The sequence below is a fragment of the Cololabis saira genome, chromosome 17 (genome assembly GCF_033807715.1).
Source record: "Cololabis saira isolate AMF1-May2022 chromosome 17, fColSai1.1, whole genome shotgun sequence".
Lineage (NCBI taxonomy): Eukaryota > Metazoa > Chordata > Actinopteri > Beloniformes > Belonidae > Cololabis > Cololabis saira.
In genome coordinates, this window is record NC_084603.1 from 34,604,801 (window position 1) to 34,625,454 (window position 20,654).

General features: G+C 42.7%; 1 protein-coding gene across 5 annotated transcripts in view; it reads right to left on the minus strand.

The window, feature by feature from the left end:
* atrnl1a (attractin-like 1a) overlaps positions 1-19,596 on the minus strand; it is a 340,130-nt gene extending 320,534 nt beyond the window's left edge. For all 5 annotated transcript variants that reach the window (XM_061745230.1, XM_061745229.1, XM_061745228.1 and 2 more), the window contains exon 1: positions 18,848-19,596. In XM_061745230.1, the coding sequence (XP_061601214.1) occupies positions 18,848-19,110 (263 nt within the window). In that variant the 5' untranslated portion in view covers positions 19,111-19,596. The remainder of the gene's footprint in view (positions 1-18,847) is intronic.
* Between the last annotated feature and the right edge of the window lie 1,058 nt (positions 19,597-20,654).

The following is a 20,654-nucleotide window of genomic DNA, read 5'->3' on the forward strand; positions in this document are numbered from 1 at the left end:
CATGTTTTTTCTTGCTTTAACTTATATAAAGTGGTCTCCCCTCAGCCTGCCAACTCAGAGAAGGAGGAAAGCAGCCAGATTCTGCAGTGTCTGTACAGCCGCCCGGATGAGCCGTTCAGTGTCACGTGGATCTACGAACCGTTCAGATTCTGCTCCCGTCGTTACGTAACAACGGGAGCGATTTGCATTGGTTGGCCTCCGATACGTGAAACCACGCCCACAACTAACTCCGCCGGCCGGAGCTTTCGCCATTTTTTCGTAGCGGTGTATCGCGTCATTATCATAGCCCCGCCCACTCAGAATCCCTCATAGATAACGAGGTTAGAGAATGGGAAGATAAAGACATTGTTTAGAGGATGAATTTCTAATTTATTTAGCAAAAAACAATCAAAAGCTTGTTTTTAAGACATTCAAAACCTGTTTAAAATAGGTATTAGATGCCATAATAGGTCCCCTTTAAGAATCGGAATCGAATCGATTCTTGACATTTGAATCGATCCCCAGTCCTGGTCATGCTGTATTTGATTTGCCAAGAAAGTAGAGACTATTAACACTTCAAAGAGGGTGGGGCTCAGTCTAGTCTCTGACTCCACCCCCTAAAACCAGTTGTTGTGAAGAGAAGGCTTTTGCACTGCATCTGTGTAGTGTTTCAAATAAAACGAGTCACAGACATTGTATTGACAGCTCTGGAAATCTCCTTTAATGTGTATATTATTTGGAAAGGTTCCTTCATCAATCATTTCAGTATTATTTATCAGATTGGTGAGGGTTAACCAGATCATTGGCACCCGCTGCAGGCGCAGGGCAGTATAGTGACAAATATTTCACCTTCATTTAAGTAAATGCAAGGTCATGCATGGTCATACTATGGATTTAGGTTAAGCTGGCAACAGATTTACATATAAGTCAATAAATGCTGCAGATGTGACAATCTGAGCGCCGGTCAAGTGACTTGTTAGAATACGAGAGCTATGCCATCTGAGAGCTGCAGCTGACAAACAACATTTACCTCAATTATTTTTGTCTACATAAAATACACAAGAAGGCAAAAATTATCTTTTGAAAGAAGCAAATGTTATTTGAGAAAAAAACAATCATTAAACCTGACCAAGCGCCTCCGGTGATGCAGCTCTGACCCACCTGGCAGAAAGTGACAGGACATGACAAAATGAGTGCTCGCCCTCAGGCACCGGGGGGGATTTTTTTCTTCTACCTCTGCAGACACATGTGTTTACAGCTTCCTACCACATTCCACCTCATACAATAGCTGCCTCTCCTTCTCTCTCCCGCACACAAAACACACACCTCACCGGAGACAAAGGTCTGAACATCTCGTCAGAGACAGAAAGCGAAAGCAAAATCGAAGAGGGGCTACAAGAGAATATGGGCAAACAAACTGACAAGAACACAAATAATTCAAGCCCTGCACTCACTGCAAGCACATCCACCCACCACATGCCGACACGCACACAGAAACGCAAATACCCAGAGAAACACTGGAAAGCTCATGCTTTCACGGGCTTCAGTGATGAAATCATCTGCAAAAATGCTGGTTGGAAGCAAGAATTTCTTTGTTTCGTTTTCAGGTTTTAAAGAGAAAATCCTGTGTGTGCATGTGTGTGCATGTGTGTGCATGTGTGTGCGTGCGTGTGTGCGTGCGTGCGTGCGTGCGTGTGTGTGTGTGTGTGTGTGTGTGTGATTCCAATGGAACAGACAGGAAGTCACAAAGCGCACTAATGGGGAGATGAGAAGAAGTGGAGTGAAAGAAACCGAGACGGAGGTCTGAATTCCATCGCACCCTGCCAGGAAATAAGTCTGGTGTCAGCAGAGAGCCAGATGATCATCTACACAGTCAGCAACACTGACCACACACACACACACACACAAACTCACACTCATACACACACAACAAAGGCCGTCAAAGGCAAAGCTGGACCTTTCCTTCTGAGACTGCTGCTGTGAAACATCCCCGTTCTCGCTGTTTGTTTAAAATTTTTGCACAACTGTGAGATCTCCTGGGCTCCCTGTCACAATAAAAGCATCTCAGCAAAGAAAATCCTCCAATTATAAGAATACTAGACAGGGACGGGCTACAGACGGATCCAGATTCTTGTTGCAACAATAGGCAGGTGACACAAGTGTGGATTATTTAGATTAAACAGATGCATTTTTCTAATAAAACAATCATCAACAACCAATTTGATGTACAAGGGAAAATTCAAAACAAGGAAGGAAGCAACGAGACTGAAATCCTGGTGCTCTCCCTGAGTGCGGGAACTAAAGTGTGACTTGGAATACGTAAAAACGGCATTTTGTCATATTTTTACAAGTGATTCCTGTGAGCGTTAAGTTATGAAGCTGCAGGTTAAAAACGTGACCGGCTTCGATCTATCCACCATCTTTACTCCCCGCAAAAGGCGGGAAACCCTGGACCTCCCTCTTAGTGCTTGGACCTCGGAAGGCAGTTATGATGCCCAGGCCAGCCATTCTGATGCAAAAACTATCCACGAACAAAGATATTAAATCAAAATGTAAGTAAAACACAGCCATATTACGTCAATCACAGTCTGGACTCAGTGGACTTAGCTTAACCTATGATGCTAATTAAAATGGCTTTACGTTAATTAATTCTTATCAAATCTGTTGAGATGTTGTCTCTTCAGAAACGAGGACGAGCGGAGCAGCCCTGGGAGCACTTGGCCCGCGGCTAACAGGGCTGAAAGCCAACAAACATGATGATTGCAGGGCTCGCTGGTCTTCTGCTTGGAAAGGTCCTGATGAGGCGTGGCTCCTTCAGCCGGTCCGCAGGAGCTGCCAGCCAACCTTTACAACAGAACCTCCCGCTTCAAATGTTTCAGTCACAGAGATGACTCTAACTGCTAGGTTTATATTCACAGCTCAGAAGTCGGTTCAGTGCTGGGTCTAAGCAGCCATTGGCTGTGCTGACTGCCAATCAAAAGCCCACACCCCTCATTTTTACGTGAAGATCATCTGCTGGCGATACAAAGGTTTGTGCATGCGTTGAACAGGTTTGAAGAAATGGAGATTGTTTATCTGATCAAAGATGCAAAGAAGAAAACTGTGTTAAACTCAGTGGTCAAGGCTCCCACATAGCGATGGGAATCGAGAACCGGTGTTCTGCCAATTTCTGCTGCTTTGCCAAAAGATGTTACCTAATGGTTTTCCACCTTAGTAGAGCTACAATTTTACTGTGTTTGACTCCCTATAGCCCACTTCCTTTCCCCCAAGTGGTCCTTGTCTCTTGCCAGGCCGTTATTGTCAATAAGAATGTTCTTAATGACCTGCCTGGCTAAATAAAGGCCAATGACTAAATGAATATCAAACAATGCGATAGAATTGTTTGTTTTTTTTCTGATTATCGTATAATGTTTACAAAGTGTAATGCAATTCGTGTCATGGGTCGTGTATTTTGAAGGATCAAATACTCAACATCCCATATTATCCATTTTACATCGTGCAAGAAATTATGCAAACTTGAAAATCGACTGTGCGCATGCGCAGAACCACAAAGTGGCATTTCTCGGCAGGGAGCAAGGATTGGCAGAACACCGGTCCTCAAAGAGAACCGGTCCCCAGTAGTTTGATTCTGTGGAATCGTTAACCCGTCTGGCAAACGATTCCGTAAACGGTTCTGCCAACGTCTGACACATTTGCATGTCAGACGTTTCGTATTTTGGCTCAGAATGTTTCCAACATGGCAGAAATGCACCAAAGTTTGGTTATATTTCACGACACAGGACAATGCCCGGGCCAGGTGTAACCATAGGCCGTATATAACCATGGACAAAGCATTTGGTCACGTGACCCCGTGGTTTTGAACATAGCGCAGCCAAGTCATTCAGCAAGCCCTCTGGAAGGCGCCAACTGCACATCAATCATAGTTAGCTTTGCTCCCAGCTCCATCAGCCGAAACATCTGCAGACTTGCCCTCAGACCTTTACAGGATACACCGTTTGATATATTGACTCCACGGTGAAATCAAAAATGACCGTCCTGTTTACCCGTTTAAGAGCGGTAGCTCCAAGATTACAAGTAAGGAAGTGATAATGGCCAGCGATTGGCTGAGCCAAACAATCATATTAGAAATACATTTAATGCTTGATATAAAGTCCTGGCGTGGTACAAATCAATCTCAGCAGTTTTTGAACCCGGCTGTAAATATGATTATTTCTGCTCTAAAGTGGGACATTTTAACACAGGAGTCGGTGGAGACTGACTGGCTTTAGCAGCCGCCCTGTATCGGTCTGTGGAGGAACTGCAGCCAACCGTAGTCCTGCAGGAGCATCAATGAGATGGTTGGTGATTGGTTGCAGCAGGTTCAGAGCTTTGATCACATCAAAGAGAGGAAATACCTCCAACTCTGAAACATGTTCTGCATAAAAACTGTTAAAGTCCAAAAACTGATCAATGCAATTGTATTTATGCCACAATGTTCCTTTGAAAAGGTTCCTGTTTTTCAGTTTAAGCCAGCTTTGATTTAAATGGAGTTGAGCGCAAAAGATTGGTGCTTACTTGAAATTAAAGTTTTAATGCAACCAAAGTCATTTGTATTATATTTGTACTAGGAACCGAATCGATAAGCGATATCGGTAATGGAATCGGTAAATTCTCAACGGTTCCTATCACCACTCCCACACGGTCTGTGGCTCTTCTCTGAACTTTTACCTCAGTCTTACATTTAAAAGTCGATCGGCCTGTTTTCCCAAGCACTAAAACTCTGGATTCCTTTGTGAACATGAATTTAGCGGCTCAGAATCTCATCGACTGTAATCCGAGTCCATCCCAGCGCGCTGGCGTTCCGACGCCAGGGGAAACCTCGCACATCACTCAGAGACGCCAGGGGCGCCGACTGAAGTATTTCCATCTCCGTGGAGCTGCTGCCTCTTAAGGAGAAACACACGAGGGACGCCCCCCGATGCAACTGTCTGTAAGCTCGTGTGTTGACCTTGCGCTCGCTCTCATCATGGCAGGATTAACTGGGATGGGACAGATGGCAGTTTGATGCTCCTCCCTCCCACGCACTCACATGCCGCCTCACGCGCACGGCAGCTCAGAACAGTGTGGTGGCAACTCCTGTAAACGGGCTGCGTCATCCTCTCTGCACACTGCTGGGGGTTTAAACACATGAGCTACACACACACACACACACACACACACACACACCCAGAATGAAGCCTGTGTCAGCAGCTGATGACTCTGATGTCAGAAAAGCACTTTATTCTGTCTCAAACCGAGACACCCGCGGTGGTTTCGTCATTCAGTGGCTCCATTCTCTCCCCTCAGGTGCCCTTGAGCCAGCAGGATTTATGCCACGCTCCCCGGGTGACTGAGACCGTCTATGCATATTTCTGCCTGAAATTTACTATAAGAGGACATTTTTAGAGGAAAATCCCGTCAGACACTTGGAATGCATCTTTATTACTCTTTGTTCTCAGGGCCAGTTGAGACAGAACCAGAAATAACAAATCAATAACACTGATTCTCCAGACGGCCGTTACAAAAGGGAAAGTTAGATCATTTTCTGATGTCCATCTGTGATGTCACATGACCACGCAAATAAGAAAAACTCATGAATTACAAATTTTCCAGATCAAAGTTATTTGCTCCCCAGTGCTCAAAAATAAATAGCTAGATAAATACTTCTAACTCATATTTTGAACCCACTTTAAACATTTAGATGTTTCCATTCAGTCAATATTTTGAACCCACTTTAAACATTTAGATGTTTCCATTCAGTCAATAATGTTACAAATTTTAGAGGCCAGCACCAAAGAGATCAATTCAGTGCCACATTTGAAGTTTGATGTTTCTGTAGCTGAAAATCAAAATGAATTGATCAAATCTGCAGGAACAGAAACAGCTTCCTGAATACGCCCTCTGATACATTATTTCTGTGCATACAGACCTGGTTTGACCAGGAGGCCGTCACACACACCAGCTTCAAGAGTGTGATTGTTATAAATCAACCAATCGATCCTTAAAGCATCATAACCAAGCATCATAACCGAGCTTCAACCATCTGACTTCCAGAGTGATGCTGATGTGGAGCCAAGATTTGTTGCAGTTCCTCGACTGACCACTAGAGGCTGGCTGCAAAACCGGGTCAATCTCCACTGACTCCCATGTTAAGATGTCCAATTTTAGAGCAGAAATAAACATATTTACTCAATCGTTTGGTGTCACACCCATGAAAACTCTGAGGGAGGGGCTTTTGCTTGCACCACACCACGAGAGTTTATATCAAGCATTTGATTTATTTCTGATATCATTGATTGAACGTTGGCTCAGCCAATGGCTAGCGCTATCTCTTCCTCATCCGTAACCGCCATGCTACCGCATTTAGAGAAGCAACCAACCCTTTGCATTAACCCAACGTTGGCTAATCGCGACAGTCATTTTTAATTTTGCCGTCCAGTTAACATATCAGACGGTTCCCGCTGTAAACGTGTGACGGCAGCTCTGCAGATGTTTGGGCTGAAGGAGCTGGGAGCAAATCACCCAACGCTTTGTCAGTTGTTTTATACAGTCTACGGTCATCACCCATTCAGACAATAAAAACCACAACATGTAAAATTCAACACAACTAAACCACGAGCAAACTATTCGTACCGTATTAGCCTTGTGAATGTTGGGACTATTTCAGCATGAAACTGTCTTCAATTAAATATTAAAGTTGGATCCAATTTAGGTCATAGATCATAGAAAATGCATGTTTTTATGTGGGAATATCAGTTTTAATTTCGCTCAAAGGAATACTGAATTACTTTTATGAGTTGTTTAGTTCTCCAAGTGTCGGCAAAGCCCCCACCCAAACTAACTGTCGTCGGAGGCTCATCACCCTTGAGAAACCATTTCATTTCAGTTGAGTGAGTCTAAGTTCTTTTAGTTCCTCCCTTTCTGATCTTTTTGTCATATTAATCAATTGCCTCCTTCTCCCAGAAACCGTACACTGTGCTTTGGTGTTTGGCTGGATAAAGAGATTTTGGCTGACACAGAACGAAGACGATGCAGCTCCTTGTGTAACCCTCACGTGTATGTCCTAGAAACATCCTCAGCATCACTTTGAATGAGGTGACATCAAGTGCTGCCAAAACTAATCGTGGGTTCCATGGAGAGTGATGGCAGCGTTGCTTCATTCAAACGTTGGGGAATATTCCATTTTTCACACTTAAACGCAAGAATCAGCCAGTCAAATTGCAGCTAAACAGCTATAGCAGGACAATTAAATCCTTGGTAGACTGCTGCAAACCTTCTTGTGCAGCAAACAAGAGGAAATGTGGTTGTTTATATCATGACAAAGGAACTTAGATCACAACTTTGCTGGTTTGACAGAATAAACATCCATTTAAGGCCAGTGGAGTTCCCATGTGCAGAGGGGCAAGTTGGGGAAAGATGTGGGGCTAATTTACATATTTATATATACTCCTGGATGATAAATGAGTGTTGGACAAGGCATAAATCTTGAGTTGCATCCAAACCAAAAAAGGGTCAATCACCAATGAAAGAAGAGAAAAGTATCATGAACAGAGGCGACTTATTTAGGATCTGATCGACGCCAAGAGGAAGACTTTAAATGAAACCCACAGCCAACACTAAATTAAAAAAACGTGAAGATGATTTACCCTGAATCCGGAATATTTTCTGGCTTCACAAATAGAAACCAAGTGCGTAATTTATGACCTTAACTGTTTGCTAAGACCTGATAAGGAAATTCAAGCGTCTAGTTTCAGTGCGATGCAACGCTGCAGACCAGAGTTTACAGCTGCCGATCCGCACTGAACCCCTGAGAGAAATACGTCCTGACATTCACACAGACGTGATTCACAGAGCTGGCCAGGAACCGCAGCCGACCCCAGCGTCATGTAAAAAGGGACTTTCAGAGCCACAGAACATCAAATCTGTTCCCACAGCATTAGTGACAGATTAAATCAGACACGAAGTAGACGAGCTTAATCCAAAACTTTAATCTGTGTGGAAATTCTTTTTAAAAAACAACATTTTCTGTATTCACTTTTGATGGAAGAACTTTTGTTGACGACCCGATCAGTGACATTCATTTTTAAACAACAATTTTTGACACCACACCCCCCGTGTGCTTGTGGGTTGTGTTCAGCTCTGCTGAGGCAAAACATCTCAAATGTTACAATCACTTGTCTCTGTCTTCTCCATTGATGAGGATAATGAGCATCTTTTTCCAGAATCCCAGTCTGCATCGGGGCTAGGAGGCGACGTCTAGAAGTCTTTGATCAGTGTGAGTTCATCTGGCTGTGGCCTCCAGTCTCTCTGGCTGCTTCCACTTAGCATTCAAGAGACAATGCGCAACTAATGTAGTGGCTTATTCAAGCAAAACATTTGACAAATAGACATATTAGGCGGTTTGCTGCTGAAGCTGCCAGATGCCTCTGTGAAACTGGTTTAGGAGTGTTTCCCCACCTGCGCCTTTAAACCGTGAGGACAAGCACGTATCTCCTCCCAACAGTGTCAGTTCAGCGCTGGAGTCAACCAACCTTACAACAACTAAAAAAGTCCCTCACCTGACATGACACTATTCACGGATGTGCTGAAAGGGCCAGAATGTAAGACCCAACAAACCTCGACCAGCTCCAAAAGATGGAGGGAATTTGGTTGGAAAAATTTAATTCATTTTTTTTATTACTCCAAAAATTAAAAATAAACAACTGGGTGAGAAACAATATTGCTGGAGACAGTGACTGTGTTTACATGCATCAATAACCCTTTTAAAACCCGAATATTAGCATAACCCGGTTTTGCACGGCCATGTAAACACCAATAACCCTTTTGAATAACCGGAATTTGCTCATATTCCGGTTTTTAAAAACCCGAATATGAGCGGGTTTCTCCTTTTAAAACCCGAATATTGGGTCATGTAAACGCCTAACGGAATATCCCCATCAAACGGAACATGAATCTGTTTTCTGCGCATGCTCTTTTCGCAAGGAATCCTGGTCTTTTGAGTCCAGGAAGTTCTTATAAACACGGAGAAACACAAGACCACGCCACACTTTTGGAGTGGGGAGGAGACTAATCATTTTATAAATGTAATGAAGGATATGAACATTTCTGCATTTGTAGACGGTAGAAAGTACGGGGATAGCGAGATTTACAAAAAGGTGAGCGAAAAGTTGCGCAAAGCAGCATTTGTTTTGGATTTGGATACAGGAAGAGGAAGCGGAAATGACGGGAATTGCGTCATCACGTTCTCCGCGCGTCGCTGGTTTGATCCAGATATCCCAAATGATTAATTACCATGTATACAGGGATAACCCTGTTTGCTCACGCATGGAAACGGAATATTCCGAATGTTTCAGTAACCTTAATATTAGCAATAACCCGAATTTTGACTGCATGTAAACGTAGTCATTGTGGGCAATTGAGTGCCAACCACTCTCACATTTTCTGGTCGTGTAAGAAAATACAAACATTTTGGGATGGGATCTTAAGAGCCATGGAGAAAGTTTTGGGATATGGGATTCCTAAAGATCCCCGAGTTACTTACTTAGGACTGATACCAGAGGATCTAATAGATAAAGAGGACGTGTACATTTTTAAAATTCTATCTCTTGCGGCTTAGAAAGCCATTACAAGAAATTGGCTGAAGATGGACTAACCTGGAACTGAGCCAATGGTTGCACGTTATAGAAGAAATACGATCAATGGAACAAATTACCTACAGCCTACGACTTAAAACAGAGATGTACTTAGCTAGATGGACAGAATGGCATTATTATATACGACAGTAGTGTTTCCCCCCCTTGTTTTCTTGTATTGTTGTATACCTGTTTTTGTTGTTGTTTTTCGATTATTTTCTGAAAATCAAAAAATAAAGTTTTAAAAAAAAAAGGGCCAGAATGTATCACTTCAATATCCTGAATGTTTTTAAAAATGCAGGTGAATACACAAATTCAAATAAATACTTCAATACACTTTAATGTGTGTGTTTTTTTTCTTGGGGGGGGGGGGGGGTTCTTGCGTATCCTTTTATTAACTAACGTTATTAATCGTTATCCATATAGACAGCTTCATAGGTAAAAATATCAAGTTCTAAAAACAGGAACTGGAAAGATTGCAGTGCCCGTGCCCCTCCACAAAGCCGGGTTTTACAGAAGAGATGTCACTTAAAGAAGAATAATAAAATGATGCTTGGGGTGCACCAAAGAGCATCTGAAAAGACATCCCCAAATCTGTGGAGGAGAGTGATCTGATGAGATGAGAGTAAAGACTTGTTGGCCATTAAAAGAGGAATGTTGTTTGTGATTCCACTCCAGTTGCTCCCTTGAAGCAGGGAGGCGGCAGCATCATGCCACCCTGATGTGTGTAATCAGCCGTCAGAATAGCACTTGCATGTTGTCTTCTTGTGTGCTGAAGGGGCTCAGAGCAATGGTTTTTCACGGGGGCCCACAACTATAGGTGGTGCTAGCTCAGTGGATCCTACCGGGGCTGACACTGTGACGGAGACAATATTTGCAAGGACCAAGGGGGAGGTAAACTTCCAGCTTGACTGAAAATCCATCTTGGGAGGAACAACAACTCAACGCTCGGGACGTGACATTTAAAACGCAGAGAGTTTTAGCTGCCAGCAATTGATTTAGTTTCCACTCTGCAAGTTTATATTGGGAAAAGGCCTGAAAGAGCATTCACCTGTTTTAGTCGCATCTTTTCAAGACTGAGGGACAACTCGAGGACGCGCTGGCACTCAAAGGGTCTCTGCACCAAATAATAATGAGTATCTCATCAACGGCAGTGAACTGTAAAGTACTAAACTGCAACTAAACTGCTAATATACAGGACTGTCTCAGAAAATTAGAATATTGTGATAAAGTCCTTTATTTTCTGTAATGCAAAAATGTCATACATTCTGGATTCATTACAAATCAACTGAAATATTGCAAACCTTTTATTATTTTAATATTGCTGATCATGTCTTACAGCTTAAGAAAACTCAAATATCCTATCTCAAAAAATTTGAATATTCTGGGAATCTTAATATTAAGCTGTAAGCCATAATCAGCAATATTGAAATAATAAAAGGCTTGCAATATTTCAGTTTATTTGTAATGAATCCAGAATGTATGACATTTTTGTTTTTTTAATTGCATTACAGAAAACAAAGAACTTTATCACAATATTCTAATTTTCTGAGACAGTCCTGTATGTGTAAATCCTTCTTCACTAAAAACATAAGAAATGATTTCAACATCAGAAATGTGGGGGAATGAAAAAGTAACCGCATGTTAAAAGTCAATAGTGTCTGGGGCTCGCAACCTGTGTGAAAGTGTCCTGTATGGGTCAACGGGCAACATCTTTTCTCATCTGGGATTAACTGAAAGCAGGACAGCAACAAGGGATGTAAAGAATCTCCACTGTATATCTGAAAACAGAGGGGAGCCTGCGGACCAATAAAACTGTACAAAGCAGCAATACCTAAAAATCAATAGACAAACAGAGTCTGCTCCCTATCTCTCCTTTATTGGATCTGTCTGAGTGGATACGAGGCCGAGCAGCACGTTTGTGTGCATGTGTGTGTCCTGATCGTCCCCGGTGAAATACGGACACCACAAAAGCTTCGGTGCTGAGCGTTTACAAAGCATTGGCCGTGATATTGAAGTCGGTTTCTCTCTGCTCCACCGTCCTCCTATCTGGCCTCTCTGCAGATGCAGCGGATGTAACCCCGACAACCGTGGACCCCTCGGGCGGTTCCAGTGATGGTCTGACCGCCGGCTGTGAAGAAAGCACCGGTTCAGAGCCGGGAAAGACTGCTGCCCTGCTGGCCCACAGAACCGGTTACATCAGAGGCGGGAGACGGGATTAGTTTACCCACCCAAACACCGCCGTGGCTAAAATCACATCTGTGAGGAGCAAGGGAAGAAGAAACGGATGAAAAGGAATTAAAGAATGGACGCCAAAATGAGTCAGTGGTCCATGGATGAGATTTTGAACCTTTAATGTTTTCACTCAGAGGTCTGTTTATGAAGCCACTTTCACAACCGCTCTTTAAACTTAATTTAATAGCAATGTTTGCATCTTCAATAACAGACAATTGTGGAGGTTTTAATGTCACCCACTTGCGTTTATAGATCCCACTCAAACAGCAGGGATAAATTCTGTTTTTACCAGCATTCATAAATACTGTCAACATTAGGAAATGAGAGTCGGCAAAGAAATGATCGCTCACAAGCACCAACGGCAGCATTTTATATAAAGACAGACATTATGGCATTATTTAAGACTGGTTCTGAAGGACAATCTGTGACTACGTTTACATGCAGTCAAAATTCTGGTTATTGCTAATATTCCGGTTACTGAAACATTCGGAATATTCCGTTTACATGGTAATTAATCATTAGGATATCTGGATCAAACCAGCGACGCGCGGAGAACATCATGACGCAATATGATTGTTTCATATTATTATATTAAGTTATGAAATCTCCTGGGATGTTAAACTATAGTATTATATTGTTATATATAACAGTATGGTGATATAATTTGGTTATATGTTATAATATTTTATACAAATTATGTTATATTAGGATATTACTATATTATTATGCTATATTTATATGATATCATGCTACACCACTCTATATGATAATTATTTATTTGTTTACTCTCGAATTAATATTCTTAATTTATGTATCTATTTTCATCATCTTATTTACACTCACACGGCACGCACACACACACACATACTGATGTTGTCTTTTGTCGTTGTTTGCACTGTATGTTAATAAAAAAATAAATTTAAAAAAATGACGCAATTCCCGTCATTTCTGCTTCTTCTTCCTGTATCCAAATTCAAAACAAATGCTGCTTCGCACAACTTTTCGCTCACCTTCTTGTAAATCTGGCTATCCCGGTACTTTCTACCGTCTACAAATGCAGAAATGTTCATGTCCTTCATTACATTTATGAAGTGATTAGTCTCCTCCTGGTCTTGTGTTTCTCCGTGTTTATAAGAACTTCCTGGACTCAAAAGACCAGGATTCCTTGTGAACAGAGCATGTGTAGAAAACAAATTCCTGTTCCGTTTGATGGGGATATTCCGTTTGGCGTTTACATGACCCAATATTCGGGTTTTAAAAGGAGTAACCCAGGGGTCATATTCGGTTTTTAAAAACCCGAATATGAGCAAATGTGGGTTATTCAAAGGAGTTATTGGTGTTTACATGGCCGTGCAAATTCGGGTTATTGCCAATATTCGGGTTTTAAAAGGGTTATTGATGCATGTAAACGCAGTCTGTGTCCGTTGTGATCCTGGTTTCCCACAAAAATCAAGAGTTCAGAGCAGGCAGCTTCAGCGTTGGGTGAGGTGTGACGATGTGATAGCTTAAAGGTTCAGCTCTGATCCTGCTCCAGCCCCAGCCCCCCCACCAGCACCGTTCAGGTGGGTCAAAAAGGAGGGCGCGGGCGACAAAACTGTTTAAACTGCAGTATTTCTGTCCAACTGCTTGTGCAGAGAGAGAGAGAGAGAGAGAGATTCAGCAAGATCACAGTTGCCAAAAACAACCTTGAGAGTTTTTCGGGTGGATTACGCTCCGACTTGTTTTGCATCGTGCTTAAGACAGAAACACAATTTCATTTTGCTGACAAAGCTTTATCTTTGTGGCAAATATTTGCCGAGCAAATATGGATACATCCTGAGTGGAGCAGCGTTGCTGCCACACACACACACACACACACACACACACACACACACACACACACACACACACACACACACACACACACACACACACACAGCAAACCAGAGAGGGTCAACCCTGAATGATTCTCAAGGCCACTTTCTGCTCCTTAAAACTTATAAATTATAACTATAATTAAACCTTATAACACCACACTTCACTTTCTTGGCAAAGGAGAGCGATGATAGAGGAGGGGAAAGGACATTGTGCTGATCGGAGCGTTCTGAACACCCACTCATGACGGCTGTGACATGGACAGCTTGAAAGTCGATGGGCGTCTCTGCAGAGTGCTGCCAAAACGTTTCCACATCGCAACATTGCAGGAGCAACACGGCCGTCATTATGCATTTTCTGTGGCTGTTTCTGCGTCTTTGTTGCCACTTTGTGTCCCCTGTCGAGTTGGTTTAAATGTTATTGTGAAAAGTCAGTGTCTCTATGTGGATTTCGTGTCGACCTGATGTTCTTTGCCACTTTTTAATGTCTGTTTGTTTATTGGGGAGAGGGTATCTAACCAGACCGGATTAGAGTCTTTTAGGGCCTTTTTTTGGACCCTTTTTCCATTTTTTTCCCCCCTTTGAGAGCTCACAGCGGGTATTTACGAGCCCCTCGGATTTAACAGACAACAAGCCACTAAACGGCCACCAGAAGAAAAGTGCAGCCCTGTTGTATTGACTGTTGCTGAGCCCACAGCTGTTGTCTGTTGTCTACTCCACCACAACCGTCACAATGACTGGGAAATCAATACCGTCCTCCGGAGAGAAAAGACCAGACTTAAGTGCGGCCATTTCCTCCTGCATACTTGTGAAGAGCAGACTGCAGGTGACGGTGACAAGATAACCTCATTCTCCCCGGAGGACGCCAGGGGTGAAAAAAAGGCCACATGGCGAGGATTTAATGGTTTGATGAACCCTCTCAGGGAGAGACTGGGAAATTTCGGCAACTACAGCAGCTTCTTTCGCAGGATCAAAAGCTGAACAGCTACTTATCTATATTATATGTATTTAATATATCAATAGCTTACCGCGGGAAACTTTCCCGGTCTTATCTTATGTTGGGTGCCTTGTACATGTGCCACATGCAGACTGGTCTGACGAGCCTCCCAGCCATGTCTGAAATGTTTCTGGATATCATGATGTTAATGTTTCTATATGTTTCTATAAAAAAAAAGAGAGGGGAAGAGTTTTTTATTGTGCTCTTTGAGAAAAGGGTCGAAATGTCGAGAAAAAAGTCGAAAGGTCGAGATTAATTTTGAAATACAATTTCAAGAATAAATTCAAAATTTAGTAAATAAAGTCGAAATTTTCAATTTTCTCTCAACATTTCGACTTTTTTCTCGACATTTCGACTTTTTTCTAAACATTTCGACTTTTTTCTCGAAGTTTCGACTTTTTTCTCGACATTTCGACTTTTTTCTAAACATTTCGACTTTTTTCTCGAAGTTTCGACTTTTTTCTCGGAGTGCATAATGAAAAAAAAATCTTCCTCCTCTAAAATATTATTTTTATTTTTCTCCTGCCCTAATACTCTTCTGTAGAAAACCTCTGTTGAAAGCCTGTGTTGAAAAAAATCGATTTTCCGATTCTAAATCGATTCTCATATTAAAAAAAAATAAAAAGAATTATGTTAATGTTTCTAAACTGAGAATTACTCCATGTTGACACATAAATGCACATTCAAGGCATGTTTTTTAAAGCATTGTCCATATGCAACAGGAACAACTGTCCCGCGTAGTTGGGGAATGCTAGTGAGGGATGTAGTTCTGACCCCCCCAACTCAACCCACACCCATACTACTCTGTATGATGGGAAATCAGACCCAAGCTTCAGGATTAGCTTTTGTAGTCATGGGATTTACCTGAAGTGGCATAATATGGCCTAATATGTATGCAAGTTTACTGGAGTTTGTAATACGGGAAGCTTCCGTTAATCTTTTCCGTCCAAACAAAATACTTGGAAAAACTCTGAATAAATCGAGTGGCAGAGCATTAAAAAACAGGAAAACATGACTTTGGACACTCTTGGAGCTGAACTGACCTGTGGGACAGTCTGAGCTCCCGTCCCCGTTTCCTCAACAGCTCATCTGCATTTGAAGGGCAGGCCGTATCGATAGGTCCGTTTAAAACGGAGCAGCCAGTTTCAAAATTACACAGAAGAAAAACAACAGGTTGATCAGTCAGCGATCAACTCATCAATCCGCACAATCAAATGGAAAACCGGGCAAGTGCAGCCCAAAAGAAAGGACACCTGGGTAATTGCTGAGCAGACCGGCCAGACGGTTGCTGTGGTTACAAGCACTTACACAGGGACTACTATGAAAAAACACTTCACTGAAAGACAAAGTTCACAAAACGGCATAAAGTTCAGATTTGTCAGATCTGTTGAAATCAGCCATAAGATGACAGAGTCAGAGATGATGCTAACCCTGAGAGGAACACAAAACGCCAGGAGCCACAGTGTAAAAGAAGAACCAAAAGAAGGCCAGCGGGGACACGCCCACCTTATGTCAGTCATAATAGGCTATTTTTGTTTGACTTATGCAAACAAAACTGAATTTGTTCTGATTAAATCACTCCAAACATCCTCACTTCATGATCGAAAGGTGACCTGGGGTTCAGTTTGATGCACTGAACAAAACTATTTCCTTTTGAAAGTTAATTAAAATCAAATATTTTTAGTTCCAATGAAAAGTAAGAGATTCATTCATAATCTATTTATCCAACTGTCTGTTCATTCAGCTTCAAGCAATTTGTGTGATTTGGATTTTGCTCTAGGAGTGTTTTTGAGGCCAACAAATAAAATCTTGTTTCGGGCCAACTAGATCCCAGGACCAGCCCTGCTTCACTCCTCATCTAAGAGACAGAAAGCCAATTCACCACGTTGGTAGTAAAACCGCTCCACCTTGCACTCGCCTCTATTTAAGCTGACAACTCAAGTTCATCCAGCCGACAAGCCGACTCTTCTCCTCCAGTCAATCAATTGGTGCGTCTTGCTTGAGTGGGAGAGCAAAAGAAAATGAAATCTATTAAAAGAAAAAAAAAATCGGACTGACTGAGTGCACAAATGAATAGCGGTCAGAGATTTTAAAAAGTGTGTGCACAGGGATAACAGGCAAACAACTGAAATATGAGCTGCTCGTATACACATTTATTGTAACATTTTACATCATCCCACACTTACATATGCAGGTTTTTTAAAAGCTTTTTTAAAAAGGTTTTTCCCTTTCCCTTTTTAATTTTCATACAGACAGGGCACATGCGGTATAATTGTCTAAACCACTTCTCTTCAGAATCTGAAGGGTCTTATGCGATCTCAGCTCGCCTGCTAAACATCAGTCTGTAACTCTAACAACACCGACAGGTGACTTCATTACAGGTGTATTCTTCTCAGAGGGGGGATGAACCAGCTCTTGTAGCAACAAGCAGCTCTTTATCAAAGTTTTTACCAACTAGCAAGGTTGGGGTCCCATCAGGTTTCAATGGTGTGCTTGAATACGCTGCAGTGACCACTCTGGAGTGAGCGACTAACCATTAGTATAAACCTAACACTGAAACCTCCATGGAAACAAGAGAGGGGAAAAGAAGAGAAAAATCCCCAGCGAAGGCAACAAAGGGTGCTAACCAAGTTTAAAATATCTTCAACCTAGAAGATTTCCAAAAGAGTTATTGTGAAAGACATTTTTGAAAAGTACCCCTTCTGTCGTCAATATGGTCTTAACACGGAAGTTTAAATTTCCTATCAAGGCTTCACCTTTTGCTTGTAAATCAGTTAAACTTTTACTACCTTTTTGAACATGTTCATTGCAATTTAATGCTTAAATCTAACCAAGTGGTTTAGGTGCCTAACCCTAACCAAGTGGTTTAGGTGCCTAAACCTAACCAGGTGGTTTAGGTGCCTAACCCTAACCAAGTGGTTTAGGTGCCTAAACCTAACCAGGTGGTTTACGTGCCTATACTTAACCAGGTCCTTTATGTAATTAAACCTAACCAGGTGGTTTAGGTGTCTTAAACTAACCAAGCGAATCTTAGTTTTAAGTGAGAACCTAATTGGTATTTAAAACATGCATATTGGGATGGACTGAAGACAAGTCTCCTACAGTAGATAAAAGTTATGCATTTACCTCAGCACTCACCTTACTCCTTCATTTACCAAAACAGCCCCATCGAGGAAGTTGACATTTTCCTGATGTGTAATCTGGGAATTCATGTTCTCTCAGACATGTTTGCTTAGTGTGTTTATAGACATGAAAAGTCTATTTACAAAGATAGTTACACAAAATGAAGCTGTTTTGAAAATGGTGCTGAGACTATTTCTTCTCCAGGAAGTGTGGTAAAGCAGTAACATGCGTGACTGTCATCCAAGACTGCCTTTTGTTTGCCTGTAAGGTAAGACCTTAAACGATAATCATCTGACCTGCTCACAACACCCACTTAAATGTCATGTTTAAAAAACTGAATGTTCTGGGATATGAGGGTCTTCCTTAAAATGCTGCACATTTCAATTTTTTCTTTTCAACCTGAAAAATGCTGACAGGGTGTGAGCTGGAACTACAATGAATGAAGCTGAGACTGACTTTTTTTTTTTCTTTTTTTTAGCAAGCTGAACTTAACAATTGTATTTTTTTTTTTTTATATTTCCCACTTGGTTAAGGGCACTCTGTTCACAAGCAGACACATGCAAGTGGGACTTTCATCTGGGGGCTTTGGATTACAGAGAGATGGTCAAATTAAGGAAGAAAGCACTTAGAGCTGCTGCACACTAAGATGCTTGATTTCTATTTCCTTTATTTTCTTCCTTTTGCTACGACTTAAACTGACGCTCTTATGTCAAACACTTTGAATTGTCTTGTGCATGAAATAAACCTGCCTTGCAGGGATAACACTAGCATCATTCCAGTCGAAACACTGAAAAATAATAATTGTGTTCTTTAACTCAACTCAGATGAAAAATCGAGGCGATAAACAGCGCATTTGAGGATTAAAGTGATGAAAAATGCATAAATGTGCCACCAACAGGTCAGGTAGATGTTAGACATACAGCAGCGATGCAAACACAGGAGCACAAAGGATGACCTTAGATTTTAACTTTTAAGCCTCGAGCCAGGTGCCAAATCAAGGAGGAACTTACTTAAATCTTCCCTGGCAGTGCTGGCACTGATCCCCGACCCATCCGTGGTCACACACGCACGTCCCGTTCATGCATTTCCCAGAGAAGCAGCTCTTCTCGCAGGCTCTGGGCGCCGCGGACGCGTCCACCTGCAGCGCCAGATGGAGCACGATCAGCGCTCCCAGGTACGCTCTCCAAACGCGCTGCTCGTTTCTCCTGGAAGACTTGGTCCACCTGCACAGCCTTGGTCCTCCAACACCATCCATGGCGGGATCCGAGCGCATCACCCCAGAAAAGCTGCAGTTACACCGCCCGAGGCTCCGCTGTCATCAGCTTAGGTATAACCCACCTGTGTGACTCCTGCCGGGGGGAAACGGCGATTACGCACCGTCAAAGCATCCCCATCGCTCGGGACGCCGCTGGGAGACCGACAAGTGAGATCAAACTTTCAAAGGAAACAGTTCAGATGTTAAATACACATTTGGAGTCGGATCCATCCGTGCCGAGCACCGCCAACATCTTAAAATCCCCTTTTACGCGCAGCGGCGGAGCTTCTCCAGCAAGTCTTCCAGATAACTTCCTCCGTGATGAAAGGATGTAAACACACGATCCAGACCCGGGGATGCTCCCTCGGCGTGGGAAGGGTGAAATGACACCTTGTAGGGCTGAGAAGATGCAGACAAAGACTGTGCTGGGGTTTCGGGAGGATGCGACAGTCGTGTGCGGAGCCTGCTCTCGCTCCTCGGTCCACAGCTGGCTGCTGCTCCTGACGGGGAAAGTCCTGCACAAAGCCGAGCATGAGCAGTGCGGCCGCGCAGTTAAAGGCGCAGGCAGCTCCCTGCAAACATCAGCCGCACGAGACGCGGAGACAAAGCCGGTGACATTCGCGTGCTGCACGCTCCATGCTGCGCATTTCACACGCACAGCATGACACACAACAACAGGATTTATTACTTCTATTAACCCCAATTCTGTTATGTAGTGATCTGCAGCAGATCACTGTACTTCAATAACTACATATGTTCTGTCCTCGCCAAGACAAAGGATGCAGATGTACCCAGAGGACATATGCCACACCTATGTGTGTTGTTTTTAAATGTCAGAATAACAACACATGCATCCACTTTCCAATCAAGGTCAGTCGAGGAATCCTAAACCCTAAAACTTCCCAACACAGCAGTCATGCGCTATTGGTCTGGCTGTTTCACCAAAAACATCCTTTTTTCCTTTTCCAGTCTCTCTGAGGGGGTAAATATGACTTTATTTTTCTTTCAAAAGTTAAAACAGCTTATTGAGGTCTTAATGGAATGTCTGTGACATGCTTTGACCAAAATACCAGAGATGTGGTAGGAAAGCACCCTTTTCAATCATGCTTTCACGTTTATAGCGGCTGGTTTTAGGGGGTGGAGCCAGACTCCTGCCCATTGACTTGCCTCCACCCTACTTGTGGGAGGTGCAGGGATTGTAGCATCATTTGAAGTGGGATGAAGTGCAGAGGTGAGTAATCTAATCATGGTGTGTGATGCCATGTCTGCTTCCAGTACACGTCGTCTCTTCTCGTTCATCTCAACCACTGAAATGCATGCACGAGAAAATGTAGCAGTCACCTCAGCTCCTTCAATGTGTCTCGCCGTTCCAGTTTGTTTGGTATTTGCCATCTGTTATTTTCTGTGGTTGGCAGGCGGTGCAGCTGGTGCACTATCGCCACCAGGTGGTATGAAGTGGTAGTTCTCCAGAGCCGACAGTTCGTTGAGTCTCATGTGGAACCAGGGACGTGCAGAAACCTTTGGAGGGGCAGGTGATGAAATTTAAAAAGGGACACATGGAA